The sequence below is a fragment of the Dipodomys merriami genome, unplaced genomic scaffold, assembly GCF_024711535.1.
Source record: "Dipodomys merriami isolate MVZ:Mamm:240054 unplaced genomic scaffold, mDipMer1.0.p SCAF_296, whole genome shotgun sequence".
NCBI classification, from domain to species: Eukaryota; Metazoa; Chordata; class Mammalia; order Rodentia; family Heteromyidae; genus Dipodomys; species Dipodomys merriami.
Genome location: NW_027204448.1, coordinates 1,377,093 through 1,396,887, shown reverse-complemented (window position 1 = coordinate 1,396,887; position 19,795 = coordinate 1,377,093). Strand labels below are relative to the sequence as shown.

At 50.9% G+C, this 19,795-nt stretch overlaps 1 protein-coding gene across 1 annotated transcript in view; it reads left to right on the top strand.

The window, feature by feature from the left end:
• The first annotated feature begins 13,718 nt into the window (after positions 1-13,718).
• The window catches only part of LOC138839175 (anaphase-promoting complex subunit 4-like), a 46,721-nt gene continuing 40,644 nt past the window's right edge, over positions 13,719-19,795 (top strand). The window contains 1 exon segment of the mRNA XM_070038780.1: positions 13,719-13,775. Coding sequence (XP_069894881.1) covers positions 13,726-13,775 — 50 coding nt within the window. The 5' untranslated portion in view covers positions 13,719-13,725.

Here is a 19,795-nt window from a genome sequence, read left to right as displayed (position 1 = left end):
TAGGCAGAGCCGAAGACTGATCATTAGGGAAATTTAAACTTCATTAATTACCCCATGTTCATAAGAGGCTCGGAGAGAACAGGAGTGCTGCTTAAGTAAATATGTTCTCCTCCCCAGGTGACGGCTCCCCTGCCATTCAGACACAGGCATCAGGGTTGGCTTTTTTGCCATTTAATTTTAATTTTAGTGGGTTGGGCCATTAAAAAACATTTGGGTTACCGAGCATTTGATCAGCTTCTTCCAGCAGGTTCTCTCGCAGAAACTGCTCTGTGCAATTTTGAAGCTACAAGCGATGTCTAAATCTAAAGTGGTTTATTTTATGTTACGTGTTTATTTTTACTTTAAAAAATTGTTATTATAAAGGTGATGTACAGAGGGATTACAGTTCTATAAGTCAGATAAAAAGTACATTTCTTTTTGGACAATGTTTATCTTGTGTGTGTGTGTGTGTGTGTGTGTGTGTGTGTGTGTGTGTGTGTGTGTGTGTGCTGGTCATGGGGCTTGAACTCAGGGCCTGGGTGCTGTTCCTGAGCCTTTGGATTTAAGGCTAATGCTCTACCACTTGAGCCACAGAGCCACTTGTGGCATTTTTGGTGGTTCACTGGAGGTAAGAATCTCATGGACTTTCCTGCCCAGGCTGGCTTTGAACTGAGATCCTCATATCTCAGCTTCCTGAGTAGCTAGAATGACAGGCGTGAGCCACTGGCGCCTGGCTCTAAGTTTGCTTATTTATTTTTTATTAGCACAGAGCATTCCATCTGTGAATAGCTGCAGCCGCCATCTTCTGGTTCCTTTACCCGGGAGTCCATGAATGCTTAAAGATTTTTCTTGTCAATTGTAGCCCAGGTTTAAGGGGACAGAGAAATGTCAGTTGATAAGTGAATGTTTCATGCTGAATTGTCCCATGTCAAGATTTCTTGACCTCCCATTACCCCACCCCTCACCTCCCAATCTCCGAGACGCTGAATAAAAATTGTGGTTATGTGTGTTGCTGTTTGATTGTCTCTTGCTTTAAAATTTAAATATTTTCCTTAAAATTTAAATACTTTGTTCATTCTGAGTCTCAAAAAGTGATTTCAAGCCAAGCACCAGTGGCTCACGCCTGTCATCCCAGCTACTCAGGAGGCTGAGATCTGAGGATTGTGGTTCAAAGCCAGCTCGGGCAGGAAAGTCCATGAGACTCTTATCTCCAATGAACCACCAGAAAATCGGAAGTGGAGCTGTGGCTCATGTGGTAGAGTGTCAGTCTTGAGTGAAAGGCTCAGGGACAGTGCCCAGGCCCTGAGGTCCAGCCCCAGGACTAATAAAAAATAAAAAAATAAATCTCACAGTTTTATTTCCTCTCCTTTTTCCTCCCCTCTCCTTGATAACTCAGGCTTCTCATTTGTGAGTAAGCTGAAATACAAATTCCTAAAGACTCCCTTAAAAAAACTGTCTTCCTCAAAACCTCTCCTTTGCAAGTTGTTATAACTGATTGTGACCGTCTGTTTGCACGGCTCTCACTATTTTTCCTTTTCACAAATCTGACCACCTTAGAAGCTGAGATCATTCTTGAGTTATTTTGGTCCATCAGTTGCCTGGTGAAATTTAAAAAAAAAACCCACATACAACCCAGTAAACACTCAATAAAGACTGTATAAATAAGTAAGTCTTCCCCTTGGAGATCTTTCATGGACCTTTCTCTCTTCCTCATTTGGTACCTTAATTATGTCAATTACTGTAAGTGTTCCGTTCCTGATTGCTGCAAGAATTCAACCCATTTACCCTCGAAGAATGGTTCTTATGAGAAGCAAGCAAGCCGGACATCAATGTCAGGAAAAGGACATCATATCACCACATATCTGATGCATCTGGGTCCAGGATTTCTTCGTTCTGTCACAGCAGGGGTCATGTTTTCCCTGAGGGGGTCACTGCCATGACTCTCAGGGGCTTTAAACATTGCTTGTGGTCCAGTCCCACACACACAGAAGAGTCATGAGGTCAGACTTCACTGATAAACCTTACATGACTTCCCCAAACCAAAGACAGCCAGCCTTCCATATTCACCTGGGCCACATCTATGGGTCCAACCAATGGTAGACAGAAAATCTCTGCATCACCGGCCACCAGTGACTCATGCCTGTAATCCCAGCTATGCAAGGAGGCTCATGGTTCCAGGCCAGCTTTTGCAAAAAGTTAGTGAGACTGCCTGCCCCACCCCCCACCTCAATAGAAAGAGCATGGTGGCACATGTCTATAATCTCAGCTATATGGGAGGTGTAGGTAGGAGGATCAAGGTTTGAGGCAGGCCCAGGCAAAAGCATGATGCCCTTTCTGGAAAAAAAATAGAACCTAAGGAAAAAAGTATTTGAGCTTATGTTTCAAATGGTAGTGCTTCTGCCTTGGAAGAATGAGGCTCTAGATTCAAATCTTGGTGCGAGCCCCAGAAAAATCTTTTGGTGTTCTATTTCTCTCCAATCCTCTTTCCCACATCAGCCTCTAACTGGCTCCCTGTACCCCAAGTCGTCCCATCCCACATTGCATTGCAGACCGCAAGTGAGCTGTGCATTTCCACTGTTGAACTACGGTTTCCTCAAGCACGATTGTCATCAGAAAGCTAGCACTGGAAATAGGGCTGATTCTCATTTTTTGGACTTTTTTTTTTGTCCTTGCACCCCCCCCTACCATGGTTTTAATTCACTCGGTTCGCAGCCGGGAAGCTTAGCCCAGCAGTACGGAGCTGGTGCCACTGCCTTGCTCATATGTCATATGAGCATCAGTGGCTCATGCCTGTCTTCCCAGCTACTCAAGAGGCTGAGATCTAAGGATCACTGCCCAGGAGAACTCAGTGGACAGTTCCCATGCAGGAAAGAAACATAAAGATGAGGGTGAGCAGAACCTCCATTTTGCTGAGTTTAGAAGCTTTGTCCCTCAAGGAAGAGGAAGAGAACAGTTGAATGAATGAACCTGCCAATTACCAATGAATGAATGAATGACCAGCAACTACTAACCAACTAACCAATCACCAATGAATGAATGAATGAGCCATCAAGTACTAACTAACCAACTAAACAATCACCAGTGAGTGAATGAATGAACTATCAACTACTAACCAGCCAACCAACCAAACAATCACTAATGAATGAGCCATCAACTACTAAGCAACCAACTGACTAGATAAACATCCAACCAGCTAACCAATAACCAATGAAAGAATAAACATCCAACTAACCAACCATCAACAAATAAATGAGCATCAACTACTAACCAACCAACTGACCAGCCAAAACTAACCCAAAAAACATCCAACCAACTAACCAATAACCAATGAAAGAATAAACATCCAACTACCAACCAACCAACAACAAATGAATGAGCCATGAACTACTAACCAACCAGCCAACTAGCTAAAACTAACCAAAAACATCTAACCATCAAGCTACTTACCCACTGCCAACAAATGAGTGAATAAACCAATTACTAACCAGCTAACCAACTCACCAAACATCCAATCACCAACAAACCAATCACCAATGAATGCGTGAATGAATGAACCAACTGCCAACCAACCAATGAATTAACCAGCCAAAAAGCCAACCATCAACCAACCAAGCAGGCAGGCAAACACTGAATAAGCCAGCCAGTCCACGGCTGCCCACTCCAGTCCACGCAGCTCTCTGTGGTCCGGGATCTGCAAGGGCCACCTGGAAGCCTGGAGCATGGAAGCCAGGCTGCCCAGATGGTGTGGGAGGTAGGGGAGGCAGTGGGGAGGAAGGAGTAGGGAGCAGACAGTTGGGACAGGAGCAAAGAAGTAGCAGAGAAGCTTACTGAACCACACCCAGGCATGCTCCTGTGGCTGCTCCTGGTGTCTTGTCTGTGTCATGTGTGATCCAGGTAGAGCCCTGTGGTTCTGACTCTGCCTGCCCGTGGCTGGGTGAGATCTCCATCCAGGCCTTGGGCTGTGAAGTGGGGTAACATGACAACAGATGAAGCAGGTCCTCCGGGTTCTCAGTCCTGGGTCTCCACTTGAGGTTTCATGAGGCACCAACCATGCACGCAGAATGCTAAGGCCCAGCCACCGGTGGCTTTCTCTTATCCAGCTACCTCTACGGGTGGCATTCTCTGGCTATAGCTAACCAGAACAGAGTGAAGCAACAGGAAATATATATCCTATGAGCGTCAGTGGCTCATGTCTGTCTTCCCAGCTACTCAAGAGGGTGAGATCTGAGGATCACAGTTTGAGGCTAGCCCAGGTTGGGAAAGTCCATGAGACTCTTAGCTCCACTGGACTGCAAAATGCTGGATGCAGGGTTGTGGTTCAAGTGGTAGAGCGCCAGCCTTGAGCATAAAACAAAAAGCCAAGGGACAGTGTCCCAGGCCCTGAGTTTTATTTCTTCCAAGGTGGCTGTGAACCTGGCACATTTCCACTGTTTCAAAACCATTTCCTCTTTGCACTGACCACACAGAGGAGGCAGCTCGTCCAATTGCTTGTGCCATGGGCGAAATAAAAGACCCTGGCTTGCTTTGGCTTTTAAGCACATTTTCTTTTGCACATGCTTTCTTGTCCCTCCCAAATGGAGCCATCCAATTACTCTCCTCTTTGGTCTTTTAATTTCACATTTTTTTTCCTTTTTCTTTTTTGTATACTTGGAGACCGCACTGAATTCGCAAGCAAAGCACCCAAAGAGCATTTAGATGAAAAGAAATGTATTTTACCTTGTAGCCACGTCACCTGGACTAGCCCTTGTGTTAAACCAAGTGAAGAAAACAAGGTTCTTATCACTATTATTATTATTACTTGCTCATTGTGGGGCTTGAACTCAGGGCCTGGACACTGTCCCTAAGCTTTTTTTTTTCCCCTCAAGGCTAGCACCCTAGCATATTAAGTCACAGTCTTTTGGGCAGCTAACTGGAGATGAGAATCTCACAGACTTTCCTTGCCAGGTCTGGCTTTGGACTGTGATCCTCAGATCTCAGCTTCCTGAGTAGCTGGGATGACAGGCATGAGCTACCAAGCACCGGCCACCTTCAACTTTTCTTGAGACTCCTCCCCTCCAACACCACAGTCCCCTCTTCTGCAGTTTCCTCGCTTAAACCTGGGGTGCTGGCCATTCCTTGTAGGCCTTTCATCCCCTGCCTCACCATTCCACCAGAACATGCGAGTGGGTACAACCTCCCTCCCCAAATCTGGGAGACATGAGTCTCAGCTTCGCCTGCTCTGAGAATAATGATGAGGCCTTTGCTGAATTCTGAAGGTCATGGCCGGGTGGGAAGGTGGAGTTGCAGTCTCTTTCCTGTGCCATCTGTTCCCCGTGGATCTCGATGCTTCTAGGTACAGCATGTCTGAAATCCCCCATCATCTTTTCCAAGTGGGTGCTGGGCCTTGCTGGTGCGTTGGGGTCTGGGTTGGCCACAGTCGTGGTTGACACTGAGCGCTTGTGGTGCCTTGTGTGACTGGGTGATTTGTGTGTGTGTGTGTGTGTGTGTGTGTGATTTTTTGGAGAAGGCATGGCATGGGGTGTTAGAACAAGTGGGGGAGGGGAAGAGAGAATGCTGGACATCTTTTCTGAGCAGAGACACAACGAGGAGGGGAGTGGTTTCCTAGGAGATGGAGCTCTTCTTTATTTAAAGTTTTCCCAAAGAAAGATTTCTGTGCTGGCTTCTGTTCAGTTACTAGATGAGGGGGAGACAGCCTGGGAGGCCCCACTCAGCTCTGCTCTCCGTCAGGAGCCATTGTGGGTCAGCTGAGTCCCCCCCCCACCCCACCCCTTGTCCTCCCTGCTTCCCTTTCCTACAGCGATCCTACCGAAGGCAGTGGGGCTTGGCTTCCCAGGACTGAGAATCAGTACCTTGTTGGAGAGGGAGGAGGACTCTGTTTGCCTGAGTGCTTGTGATAAGTGTCTCGGCCAGTGGAAGGTGATAGGAGTCAAAACATGGGTGAAAGCACACGACGGCTACCACCCTGCCCCAGGCCCCTGATTTCAGCATCTTCCTCAGCTCAAGGGGCGACCAGTCTTCCTCAAGGTTGAGCGAGGTTGATGCGGACAGCACTGGGATATTGCACAGTGCTGGCTTGGGCTCCTGGTGTGGATCTGGGGAGATCTGAGGGCCTGATGCTGAGATCTGAGGATCAGGGTTCAAAGCCTGCCTGAGCAGGAAAGTCCGTGAGACTTTACTGCCAATGAGCCACCAGAAAACCAGAAGTGGCACTGTGGCTCAAGTGGTAGAGTGCCAGCCTTGAGCTGAAGAGCTCAGGGACAGTGCCTAGGCCCTGAGTTCAAGATCTATGACTGGCACACACACACACACACACACTCACAGAGTGGAATGGCTCAAGTCTCTAGAGCTCTAAGTTCACACAGGAGTGTAGGGTCGGAACACGTCTTGTCACTTGGTCCCACAAGCATGTCAATACTGTAAGACAGCTATTCTCTCTGTTTTTTTGGTGGTCATGGGTCTTGAACTCAGGGCCTGGGCACTATCTCTGAGCTCTTTTGCTCAAAGCAGGCCCTCTACCAACTTAAGCCACAGTGCAACTTCTGGTTTTTTGGTAGTTTATTGGAGTCAAGACTCTTATGGACTTTCCTGCCCTGGCTGGCTTTGAACTGTGATCCTCAGATTTCAGCCTCCTGAGTAGCTGGGATGACAGGTGCCTGGCTTGTAGAATTCTTGCAAGGGCAGTGAAGAGCCGGGCAGCTGGCAGGGTCTGATCAGCACAGCCAATGACACCCGCAGCGATCACCCATCTTTGCTCCCATCCTCAACCAATCAGTCGCTGTAGGCCTATTTAATTAAATCTACCAGTTGATCTGATCACAGGAAGGTTTCCTTTCTTATGGACATAGACACTTTAACCACTGGGAAGATATGCCCTACATTTAACATGATGAATTGCCATTTTGATTCATATTAAGTCTCTGGTGAATCTGTGTAGTGTAGGTCAGCTCTCCTGGATTCCTCCCACTCCACAGGGATCCAAAAACTCAATTAGTTGTCTTCATTAGTTACTATCTCTTCTTCTCATTAACTAATGGCATGGGTCTCTTTCTGGGCCACCCAACATGTTATTTAACATTATTCTGTCTCAGATTCATACAAGGCTTCAAAAGGTAGACAGGAGCTGTGGACAGGAACCGTGGACAGGAGCTGTGGACAGAATACATAGCTCAGCTACTCTCAGGGTTGATTCCAAATCGTTCTATGTTGATACAAGTGTCAAAAAGGCAGATGGGCAGGGGCAGAGGGAAGATACCTGCAGTTTCGGTTATCCGTTTTCTATTGTTGCTTTAAGAAATCATCACAGCCTATTGCTGGTGGCTCCCGCCTGTCATCCTAGCTACTCTGGAGGCTCAGATCTGTGGATCAAGGTTTGAGGCCAGCCTGAGCCAGGGAAGATCATGAGACTCTTATCTGCAAGGAACCACCAAATTAAATAAATAAATAAGGGCAGATAGAGAGTTGTGGCTCAAGTGGTAGAGCGCCAGCCTTGGGCAGAAGAGCTCAGGGAAGTGCCCAGGCCCTGAGTTCAAGCCCCACAATCGACAAAGAAAAAAAAGAAAAAAGATCATACACTGGGCCTCACTCTGAGTCTGGGAAGAACATTACCATTTCATGAGATCCTGATGGTCTCCTGGGGTCAGGGGTCAAAATCATCACAAAAGCTGCCCATGTGTCCTCAGAGATTCACAGTGAACTTCCTCAGGCCAAACGAAGTATCTAGTCTTGGGTGCTGTTTAACTTGGTTTCTCAAATTTGATATTTTAACATTTTGGGGTGAGTGTGTGTGTGTGTGTGTGTGTGTGTGTGTGTGTGTGTGTGTGTGTGTGTGTGTGTGAGTGAGTGCCAATCCTCTGTCTTGAACTCAGGGTCTGGGCACCGTTCTCCACTTTTGTGCTCAAGGCTGGTGCTCTATCACTTGAGCCACAGCTCCACTTCTGGCCTTTTGAAGGTTCATTGGAGATAAGGACTTTCCTGCTGAGCTTCTCACCACGATCCTCCAATCTCAGCCTCTTGAGTGGCTGGGATGAAGATACAGACTACGGGGCAGTTCTTGTTCTCACTGGGCCAGCCTGGACTGAAGAAGAGCACAGGTTAGCAAATCCATCCCTGGGGCCGGCCCGGACCACCTTGCTGTCCATCGTGTCCCCTGTGGGTTTTCTTCATGTTCTCCATGCTGGTGTACTGAGGCTGCCAGCTGTCCCCAGCTGTTCCTAGCTCTAGGCCCCCTTTCTGGGCGCAGGGCTTGGACGTGTTTGTCGAGGGCATGTGTCCTTGCTTTCTTGGCTGGTGACTTTTCTGACACAATAGCTTGGGCACACCCTGCTGCCTTCCATTCTCTGCAAACATTCCAGCAGAAGGCCTCCACAAAGGCGGCTCAGCACCTGGCCAGTCTCAGACAGCAGGACTTAACTGGGCCTTTTCAGGATCGACATGAGCTGGCCCCACCCTCAGAGACAAGAGGACAGGGGACAGACAGACCCCCCCCCAGCCCTGTGAAGGACAAGCAGCCCTTTACTAGTGGGTTCCATCAGCCCAGGGAAGGATTCTAAGAGGCCTTGTCTTGCCTTGCATTGGGGCTTATTGGCTGGTTTGTGGCTGTTTGAACTGCACTGCATCAGGGAACATCCTAGTACTTGAGACACAAAAGCCACAGGCCTTGAATGACCACAGGAGGGCCACTAAATTGTGCTCCACATCTTGGCACAATTGAACAATGCTTAGTTAGGTCAAAACTTTGTCTATCATTCTCACAAAGACCCAAGTGGATTTCCCATGTCTGTCTTTTTTTTCCCTTCCTTCCTTTTCTCTCTCTCTGTTCCCTCTCACCCCTTTCTCTTTGATGCCAGTCCTGGGGCTTGAACTCAGGGCCTGGGTGCTGTCCTTGAAGTTCTTTGGTTCAAGGCTGGTGCTCTATCACTTGAGCCACACCTCCACTTCCAACTTTTCTTGGTGGTTCATTGGAGATCAGAGTTTCACGGACTTTCCTGCCTGAGCTGGCTTCCAACCACGATCCTCAGATCTCAGTGTCCTGAGTAGCTAGGATGACAGGTGTGAGCCACCAGCATCTGGCACTATTCAGAGCTATTTTTATTTAATGCAACAAATTAGGCAAGTTAGGTGAAATAGTTAATATTCCAGAAGGATACAAATTCTCAAAAAAAAATTCCCAAGAAGAAATAGAAGTCTAAATAGGTCTGAAATATATAGAGGTTGAATTAGTAATTAAAAATCTTCCTACAGTGCCACCCCAGTGCCAGCTGGTGTCAATAGCAAATTTTACCAGGCCTTCAGAAAATTTCAATAACACCATGCTAAATAAACATGTTCAGGAGGAAGGATGGGCTACGTTCAGCTTGACAGTGCTAGTGCAGACTCAAACCCAGATAAAGGGGGCACAGGACAAGGAGCCAAGGAAAATCTCTTCCCAGGAGTGTAGCAGCATCCTCTAAAACCAAAAACGTTCCAGAAAGTGAAATGAAAACCACAATGAAAAAAATCTCTAAAGACACACAGAAATATCCACTGTCAGAAAGCCCCACATTCTTATACACTGGGAAAATTAAAATTTTTAATTTTTTTGTGCTTGTACAGGGAATTGAACTCGGGTCCTTTTAGCCTTTTATTATGATTGAATTTTAAAAAAGTTACATACCTGTCATCCCAGAGACTCAGGAAGCTGAGATCTGAGGATCACAGTTGAAAGCCAGCCTGGGCAGGAAAAGTCCGGGAGACTCTTATCTCCAAGGAACTACCAACAAAACCCAAAGTGGAGCTGTGGCTCAAGTGGTAGAGTGGCAACCTTGAATGAAAAAAGCTCAGGCAATTTGATGTTAGTACACTAGACACATAGATGTAAATATGACAATAAAATCCCTATGTGCAATTAATTTATGCTAATCCAGAAGGAACAAAAGAAAGCGACTCAGACACAAGTAACTGTGCCTTGCCTACGGCTATCATCGGAAAAGCATTTACTAGCATTCACTGATAATTATTACACGTGAGGTTGGAAATTAGCAATTTTCTCCTGTCATTCCTTCAGCATTTATGACTTGCATGAAAAACCTTTTGTTTCCATTGTTCACTATGTGGGGCATCCCAAGGGAGTAATGATTTATATAATGAATCATGGTCAATAATGGTCATTATTGATTTTTGCTTATACATTTATGTATATTTGGTGTATATGCTGGTCCTGAGGCTTGAACTCAGGGCCTGGGTACTGTCTTTGAGCTTTTTCACCCAAGGCTGGTGCTCTACCACTTGAACCACAACTCCACTTCTGGTTTCTGGTGGTTCATTGGAGATCAGAATCTCATGGACTTTCCTGCCCGGGCTGGCTTTGAACAGCCAATCCTCAGATCTCAGCCTCCTGAGTAGTTGAGATGACAGGCATGAGACACCAGTGCCTGGCCCAAGGATATTTTAATCATGATCCTTGGTGATCTCAACCTAGTTTTCCCTGTCCCCTTCTCCACCCCCACCCTACCCCCAGCCCCTTTGGCTGGGTATTTTGAAAGTGATGCTGAGCACTCTGGAGATGAAGCTGAATGCAAGCGCAAGTTGAACTGGAAACGGGTTTAGTGAGATGTTATTTATGAAGCTCGAATCAGCTCCTTAGAGACTTAGGTTGTTGGTAGCTTGCCCCAGAGAGAGAAAGACTTTCTGGTACAAGAACAAGTCACAATTGCCCTGTTCATCTCCTTGCTCTTTCTGGATGTGAAGCTGTGGGATAGATAAATGGATTAAAGTAGATTGCTGGCAACTGTGAAAGTGGAAGGAAAAAACCTGTTGAAATTGTTCTGGGAAGGGGAGAAAGAGTGCTAGAAGGGGTGGGACTGCAATATATTGATAATCTGTGTGGAAATGTACAATGAAACACCTGTAATACTAATACAAGCTAACGTATATGCATATACATTATAGACATACAGAAAGAGGCACTCTGTATTGCATGCATGCATGCATGTATGTATGTATGTATGTATGTATGTATGTATGTATGTATGTATGTATGTATGTATCTGGCATTGCCTCTCTCTCAGTCCTCGGTGAGAATTTGTTTTTCTCAATAAGCATTGCTGGGGAATACAGTCAGACCCCTTGTCTCATTAGAACGCACTTTCCTTTGGGGTGGTGAGGAGGTGTGCCAGGACATCATAATTTGTCACATCAAGGAATGGCGTTTCAGATTTGAAAAAGCTGCCTGGCTCCTGATATAGTTTTAATGAAAGGTCTGTGGTTCACAGAGGCCAAGTTGTTTGTAAAAATGTGTAAAAGTAGCCGGGTGTCAGTGGCTCACACCTGTCATCCTAGTTACACAGGAGGCTGAGATCTGGAGGATCATGTCTGGAGTCCTCGGTGAGATCTGGAGGCCGGAGTCTGGAGGCCCAGCAAGGGGCAGCAAAATCGGCTGGACATAGTCCCCTGTGGACAAAGCCGGGTTGCCATTCCGATTTTAAGGAGAAGTCTAGAACCAGCGGGCCGCAGTCCTGCTAGGTCCTGCACAGGAAGCCGGTGCAAAGTGGGCCGGGGCCTGGCTTGGCGACAGAGCACCCACCCGAGACAGACGGTCTGCACGCGAACGAGCGGGTGTGAACTGTGAACCGTGTGAACAGGCGTGACAGGTGTGATTCCAGCTCGAGTGTCGGGGAGGCTGGGGACTGCGGGGTGCCCTGGACCCCCCATCCTGCTTGCACTTATCTCAGTCTGCACCTTCCCAGGGATCAAACTCCGGGCCTTGAATTTTGGGCCTGCAGGCTGCACTTTCCCCTTGAGGCTGGCGCTGCACCGCTTGAACCACAGCTCCACTCCGGGTTTTGTGCTGGTTAGCTGGAACTCTGGAGAACCCCGCAGACTTCCCAGCCTGGGCTCTGATACGGGTTCCAGGGGAGATGGCGGTGGCCCTCGGCTGCGCCTAGGCTCCTAAAAGGCTGGAACCAAGCCTAGCATGCGCCTGGCCACCTGGCCAAGGCCACCGTATGCAAATTACCGCCTGTCAATCATACCTCTCAACCTATCAGAGGCCCCCACGGAGGAGTTTAGCCAATCAGAGGCACCCAGGGGCAGCCCCGCCCACGGCCTGGGCCCCTTCATCGCCTCAGCGGCCAGCAGGAGGCTCCGCCAACTGGGGTTTGGCCTCGGGTATCCCCCAGTTCGACCCAGTGCCTGGCGCTTGATGTGGGCCGCCGCCCCCAGCTAGGGTGCTCGCGATCCCGCAGGGCAGAGGCGGGGGTGCAGGCCCGCTGGTGGGGCACGCGCCTGCGTGTGCTGTGTGTGCAGCCTCGGGGGGTGTGAACCCCAAATCCAGCCATGGCCCGGCCTCCTGTGCGGTCCTGGGGTGCTGCCGCGCCGCCCGGTTCCTCCCAGAGTGCTCCAGACGCCAATCAACCAACTGAGGTAAACCTGCCACGGGAGGGAGGCGGCCCGACCCTTGACCCCAACCCCCGCCCGCGCGCACGGAGCCGCGGTGAGCGCCCAGGGTCGGGCCTGCGGGGGGCGGGGCTGGGCTGCGGGGACCTCGCTGTCGATCTCTGCGGGTTTTGGGGGTCGAGGGGATCCCGGGGGGCTTGTTGTGGTTCTCTGCGGGTTTCGGGGGCGGGGCCGGGGCTGGGCCCTGGGGATCCCCCTGGGCCCTGGGGATCCCTCCCTTCTCCCGGGTCCTGCACGGGGCTGGCATGGCAGGTGAAGCCCCTGAGGACGCGTGCGTGCAGAAGGGGCGGGACAGTGCGCAAGGGGGATGGTGGTGGGGGCGTGCGCAGGGGACAGCGGGCAGTGCGCATATGCGTAAGGGCGGGGGGAATGGCAGCGGCAGCGCGCGCGGGGGGGGGGGGGGGCGGGAGCACGGCGGGGGCCTGCGGGGCTGAGCGTGTGTGAGCCAGCACAGGCCTGCGAGCGGAGCCCCGGTTGTGGCACGGGCACCTGCAGAGCTGTCTGCACAAGCCAGGGTAGGAGGAGGAGGAAGGAGAGGAGGAAGAAGAGGAGGAAGGAGGAAAAGGAGGAAGGAGAGGAGGAAGGAGATAAAGGAGGAATGAGAGGAGGAGGAGGAGGCCCCGCCGCCGCCACCGCCGCAGCCGCCAGCGCAGCCATGATCCGGGTGCCCCCTACCTGTCAGCCCCCACAGCCCGGGGCTTCGGCCGCATCAGCCGAAGCCAGTGTGAGTGACTGCCGGTGCTGGCCCGCGCGTGCCCGTGTGCGCGCCTCCCCCCCCCCCCGCCCCCCGACCCCCTCGGGTCGCCCGTCCCGGCGCTGCCCTGCGCCCCCCCTTACACACACACGCACTCGGGGTGCGGTTCTCCCCCTCCACTGCTACCCACTTGGGATGTCTCCTGGAGCACGCCCCCCTCCACACTGACCCTCTTTCTCTCTCTCTTCCCCCCCCCTAGGAAGGGGCGGCGGCGCCATGCTCCACCGCCGCCAGGGGGACACAGCTGGCTCCCTGCTGCTCCACCCCAAGCTTCCACTGCTGAGCCTCTGTGAGGAAGAGGAGGGTCAGGAAGAAGAGCCAGGCGCGGAGCCCCACCGACAGTAGGAGCCCCACCCTCGGGCCACTGGAGGGGGGAACCGGGGCCACCCACCGACCGACCCACTGGACTGCCCGCCAGCCCACCGGCCCGCCACCCCGCCACCCATGCTGGGGCCGCCCCACCGTGCCCTCGGACCCCAGGGCCAGATTTCCATGCAAGCTCCCTGGCTCCCTCCCAAGTGGATATGACAGGCAGCACCCCAGGCCTGAGCCACCCACCAATGCTGGCCGCTGACCGGCCGGGCTACAGGTTCGGCTCTTACCCATACAGGTGAGCCCCGCGCTGGCCGTGCCCCCCCCCACTCCTCACAGGGCTCAAGGGGCTCCCCGCACCCCTGTCCCCTTCCCGGACCACACACACACACACAAAAGGGGTCTCTACTATTCATTCCCTTCAAGTGATTCTTTATTCATTTATTTTTGGGTCTCTCACCCCAAAAAACGGATCTGAAAAATAATGCTTTTTTTTGGGGGGGGGAAGACTTCTAACAAAGAAGGCGGCCTCTTTCCCCTCCATCATCAAACAGGTTTTATTGGGGGATCCTGGCAGGGGGCAGGTGGGAGGGTGGGTAGGCGTCTGGGTGAATGATGATTTTCTAGTTAAATGCCATTGTCTTCGCCAAGAGCTCCAGCTATCTATTCTTTTTTCTTTTTTTTGGGGGGGGGGGGTCCGGTCGTGGGGCCTGAACTCTGGGCCTGGGCACTGTCCCTCAGCTTTTTAAGCTCAAGGCTAGCGCTCTACCACTTGATCCACAGCGCCACTTCCGGCTTTTTTCTTTTTGCTTATGTGGTGCTGGGGAATCGAACCCAGGGCCTCATGCATGCAAGGCAAGCGCTCTACGACTGAGCCTCCTCCCCAGCCCATGTGCTCCAGCTATCTAGATTCCAACCCCCCCCACTTCTCCCCTTCTGCCTAATGTCTCCACCCCCACCCCCACCCCCCTATCTCCTGGCTCCATCTTTCCACCCCATCCTAATGATCTGCACCCTTACATTAAAAATCAGGAGAGAGGATTACAGCAAGGGTCACTGCGGCCATCTCGAGGGCAGACTGCTGGTCCCGTGCTGCCTCCCATCCCTGGAGGCCAGGTCGCCCAGGGGTCCAGGCTGGCTGGAGAGGCAGGATTGCCAGGTTCCACCCCCCCTAGGGGGTCGCTGAGGGAGACCTTAAAATCCTGAGCTGGGCAAGGAGGGACTGTGTCTGTAATCTGCTTTTTCATTTGGATTTGTGTGTGTGGGGGGGGGAGATTTCTTTATTTCTTTATGTTTTTCAATCATCCTCCACACCATGTGTTCTCTCTCTGAGCTGTAAATTTCTCCTGTGTCTACACATCTATTTATACCCACACATTCCTCCCACCTCCCCCTTCCCTCCCTATTTTTTGGGGGCAAACTGCTGGAGCTCCTCAGTTGCAAATGGCTCTCTCCCTGAGTTCAAAATGCAGGGTGTGTGGGAAGGGAGTCCACACGTGAGAGAGCTTTTGTGCTGAACAAAGGGATGGTACTGACCCCGCACGTACGTGCGTGTGTGGTGTGTGTGTGTGTGTGTGTCTTACCAGCCCTGAAAATCGCATGGATACTTCCATTTCCCCCACCTTCCCCTTTCATCCATTTTCACAATATGGCAAAATGTCGGTTAGGCAGCATCTTAATGTGTGTGTGCATGTGTGTGTGGGGGCGGGGGAGGAGAGCTGAAGAAAGACTTAGTGAAATGATTCTTCTATGAGCCACTTGGGCAAGCCAAGGTAACTCTTGAGGGAAAAACAAGATGGGATCACGACCCAGCTAGGGGTGGCAACAGCTGGAGCTTCTGATCTTCCAGGGCCCACCTTCCTGCCTCACTCAACAGACAGCTGCAAACTCAGGGAACAGGTACACACCAGCCTGAGCTTGGGATCAAGGTCTGGAAGGAATCTAGAGCAGAATCATCAATAATGCTTTCCCGATATCTCATCCCTTTCTTTATGTGTGTTACTTATTTTCCCATCTCTGGTCTTAAAAAAGCGAATCAGCAATGCTTTGGAACCATTGAGATGGAGAGTCAACGGAAGGCGCTCGTCCCTCTGCCCTGTAGTAGATGATTATTAAAAAAAAAAAAAAAAGAATTGGCCAGAAAGGGCGGATGGATGTCAGCCAGATGCCCAGTCATCTCCTCTTGTTTCAGAGTGTGTGTGAGACTCCAGTCTGTGCCCGAGGTGTCTCAGAGTGAGAGGTTCGAGTCCCACCGCCTCCACACATCCTCGAGGTGCTTGCTCACTTTGGAGGTCCCTCAGCTGGCTTCTCCACCTGCTTGCTCCAGGAAGGAGGTGGGCTGGGAGAACTCTTCATCTTTCTTCAGAATAGCTCAGAGGCAGGGGTGGGGTGGGCCATGATTGCAGGTAGAGTTCGCAGGTGAGTACCTTTGGGTCTCCCAGTGATTGGCGTGGAGTGGGTTGGGGCGATGGCAGGGTCTCAGCCCCCGTCCCTCCCCACTCACCCAGTAGGACAAAGCCAGGTTTCCAGCTGTCATGTGTGGACCCCAGGACCCACCAGCAATGGGGAGGGAGGGGTGACAGAAGGTGGGTGCAGAGGAAGAGAAGAGAAAGGGCATGAGGAGAATGTGGAGGGGCAGGACCCGAGTGGGGGTGAGGGGTTCCGACTGGCCAAGGCCTTTGGGGGAGTGGCCACAGGTGGGCCTTTGTGGGGTGGGGGGGACCCCCAAGACGAGGGGTCAGGGTGAGGGGGGAGCCTTTGTTCTCCTCTCCTGGCTGCATGAATTGCCAGTTGGGTTGGCTTTTTGTCTCCTCCTGCCCCCTCCCCCCTGTCATGCATGACGAGGTTGCTGGTGGGAGCAAAAGTAGTTTTAATAGCAACAGCAATGAGGAGCACGCATGGTATGCAATTAAAACAAGAAATTAATAGGAAACCAAGACTTCCCAGGAAGGGTCAGTGGTGCTGTGAAGCGAGGAGTCCCAGCCCCCCTGGGGGCCGTGTTTCTGGGTTGCCGGGCTGGGGTCCCTGCATGGAGATGGTGGCCCATGGGCTCCGGCCTGCCTCCTCTTCTCACTCATTGGCCTTGGCTCTAGGAAGCCTGTCTTGTCTGAAAGTCTGCCTCTGCTACTGGGTGATTTTTTTCTTAGGGGTGATGCAGCAGGCAGAGGAGTAAGTGAGGATAAATGGCAGGATAGGGAAGGGAGGAGAAAAATCCCTCTCGAAAAATCACCCCCTCTGCACACCAGTTGCTTTTTTTGGCTGTTGTGGGGCTTGAGCTCTGTGCCTGGGTGCTGTCACTGCGGGCTTGAGCTCAAGGTGAGTGCTCTACCACTTGAACCACAGCACCACTACCTCCAACCTTTTCCCAGTAATTTACTGGAGACAAGAGACTCACAGACTTTCCCACCCGGGCTGGCTTTGAACCTCTATCCTCAGATCTCAGTAGCTTGGATGACAGGTGTGAGCTGCTGGTGCCTGGCTTCTTTCTCCTCCTTCTTTTATTTAGTCTGGTTGAGAAGAGCGGCTCCTACTGGAGGCGGAGGGAACTGTAGGACCTTGCATCTAGAAAGATGGCAGCAGATTCTTCCCTGTCCTCTTGGCTTTTGGCCTCATGGCCCCCATGGGTAGGGCCTGGTGCAGGGGAGGCCAGGTAGGGAACAGCACCGGGGCTGAAATCAGCAGATGGAGGAAGTGATCTTCAGCAGGGAGAAGCAGGCTGAGTGGATCTGGCTCTCAGCATGTTTTTTACATCATAAGACATCTTTCCAGATCCTTCTCATCTCTGCTGGATTTGAGGATGGGGCGGGAGAGGACAGGGAAGATGATGATGGCATTTTATGTTTCGCTGTTCAAGAATCAACTGACAATGACATCTGTGCTCCCCTCTGTGGGCTGACGTCCCTTCAGTTGTCTGAGGCAGGGTGTGAGGAAGGGGCAGGGAGAACTGGCCGTTTGACTGTGTGTGGTTGGGCGTGGTGGTTCCAAGCTAGTGTGCTTCTCTTTCCTTTTTCCGTTTTGAACTTGAACTTGGTCCCTGACCCTATTGGCTGGCACTCTATCAACGGAGACACGCCTCTGTGGCTATGTGTGGTTCACGCCTCTGTGGCTATGTGTGGTTGGGCATGGTGGTTCCAAGCTAGTGTGCTTTTCTTTCCTTTTTCCATTTTGAACTTGGTCCCTGACCCTATTGGCTGGCAATCTATCAACGGAGACACGCCTCTGTGGCTGTGTGTGGTTGGGTTTGGTGGTTCCAAGCTAGTGTGCTTCTCTTTCCTTTTTCCATTTTGAACTTGAACTTGGTCCCTGACCCTATTGGCTGGCACTCTATCAACGGAGACATGCCTCCTTCCCCCCCCTGCAGTTCCTCTTTTGAACTACAAAGATAAAGGTTGACCCAAGGGGGTGGGGTGTGGATGGTCTTGGCCAGGCAAGGCTCTTCTGTTTTGTTTTGTTTTTCAGCCCCATCCTCCAAGCTTCCCTGACAATTCTAGAAAGCTCTTCCTCACAGTTGACTCCCATTTTCCCTTCTCTGCCATTGGGTGTGCACAGCCCCATCCTCGTGGAGTCCCTCCACCCCCCTCCCCTACCCTCTCTGTAAATAGAGATCAAAAGGGGAGTTATGGGTCTAATGAGTTGTTCACATTTTATTAGAGTGGATCTCCTCTTTCAACCACAAGGGATTCTCCAGAGACAGGAGATTAGTGGTGGGATTGATGTCCTCTTCCAGGATGCCGGGGCTGGGCCAGCAGCAGGCAGTCCAGAGAGGGGTGGGCTTCAGGGCCTGCCCAGGCCCTGGCGGTGGCACAAAACCCATTGGGTGCCTCAGCCCCTGGGGGCAGGAATGGGAGAGTGGTGGTATGAGCTGGAAGGGCGTGCTCGTGGTTGGATGTCCATGCTCCTCCCAGGTTAGTGGCCTTGTGGCCTTTCTCTGGGCCTTCTCGAAGCTACCGGCACCTGCTCAGGATTTTGGGTGTACTTGGTGCCCCGAAATTCTCTTCACGCACCCTGCTGGAGAACGGGAAGTATGTGAACTTCTCCAGGGCGCGGAGAGAGATTTCAATTCAGCACTTGTATTTAACATTGTTGAGTGACTAGTAGCACCTAATGAAATACACACGTGTGGACTAAGTGAAGGAATGAATGAGTTAATGAAGCTGGGGGCAGGGGTTGTCTGGTCTGGTGGATTAGAGGAAACCGGAAACGTCCAGCTCTGACCTGCTAGAAAGATGTCCACTGCCGGCTTCTCATTTAAGAGATGGGGGAAAGTGAGGCCCAGGGTCTCCAGGTTGATTTGCCTCAGGGCTGGCGGCTCCTCAGTACCCATGTCCAGTGGGTCTTCTTTTAATGGGTGATTTGCTTTCTTATTCTTTCTTTGGGTCCCCCCCTTTGTAATTGATCTTATCTGATATCTTGGCATCTCTTCTCTTTCACATTGTCTTCTTTTAGTTAATTAGATTTTTTTTTTTTGGTGCCAGTTGTGGGGCTTGAGCGCTGCCCCTGAGTTTTTTTTAATTTTTAATTAATTAATTAATTTTGATTTTGCTCAATGCTGGCGGCTCTGCCTCTTGAGTCACACCTCCACCTCTTGCTTTTTGGTCTCACAGACCTTCCTGGCCTAGGCTGGCTTTGAATATTGACCCTCAGATCTCAGCCTCCTGAGTGGCTGGTATTGCAGGTGTGAGCCACTGGTGCCCAACTTCTGTCTTTTCTAAGTGTGTGTGTGTGTGTGTGTGTGTGTGTGTGTGTGTGATTTCTCTATTCAACTATTCAATAAATACCTGCTACAGACAGATTTGCCAAACATGGGGTGACCACTGGGGCTGGACTCTGTTCTCTGCCTTCTAGCACTGTGGGAACAGAGTGCTTGGAGACCATCTCAGGGCCGGGTGAGATATCTCAGGAAGAGTGTGTGGGGAGAGAGGGATAGTCCATATTACAATTAATTTTTTTTTTTTTTTTTGCTGGTTGGGGCCTGAATTCTGGGCCTGGGCACTGTCCCTCAGTTCTTCAGCTCAAGGTTAGCACTCTACCACTTGAGCCACAGCGCCACTTCCAGCTTTTTTGCTTATGTGGTGCTGAGGAATTGAACCTAGGGCCTCAGGCATGCAAGGCAAGAACTCTACCACTGAGCCTCCTTCCCAGCCCACAATTGATTTTTTATTGTGATGATAAAGATGACGTGCAGAAGGGTGACAGTTACATCAGTTGGGTTGTGAGCTCGTTTTTCTGTGGACCATGTCTTCTCTTCCCTCGCTCTCTCCCCCAGTTTCTTCCTCCCGTCCCCATCCAGGAGTGGTAGAGTTCATTCTCCACGTGGTG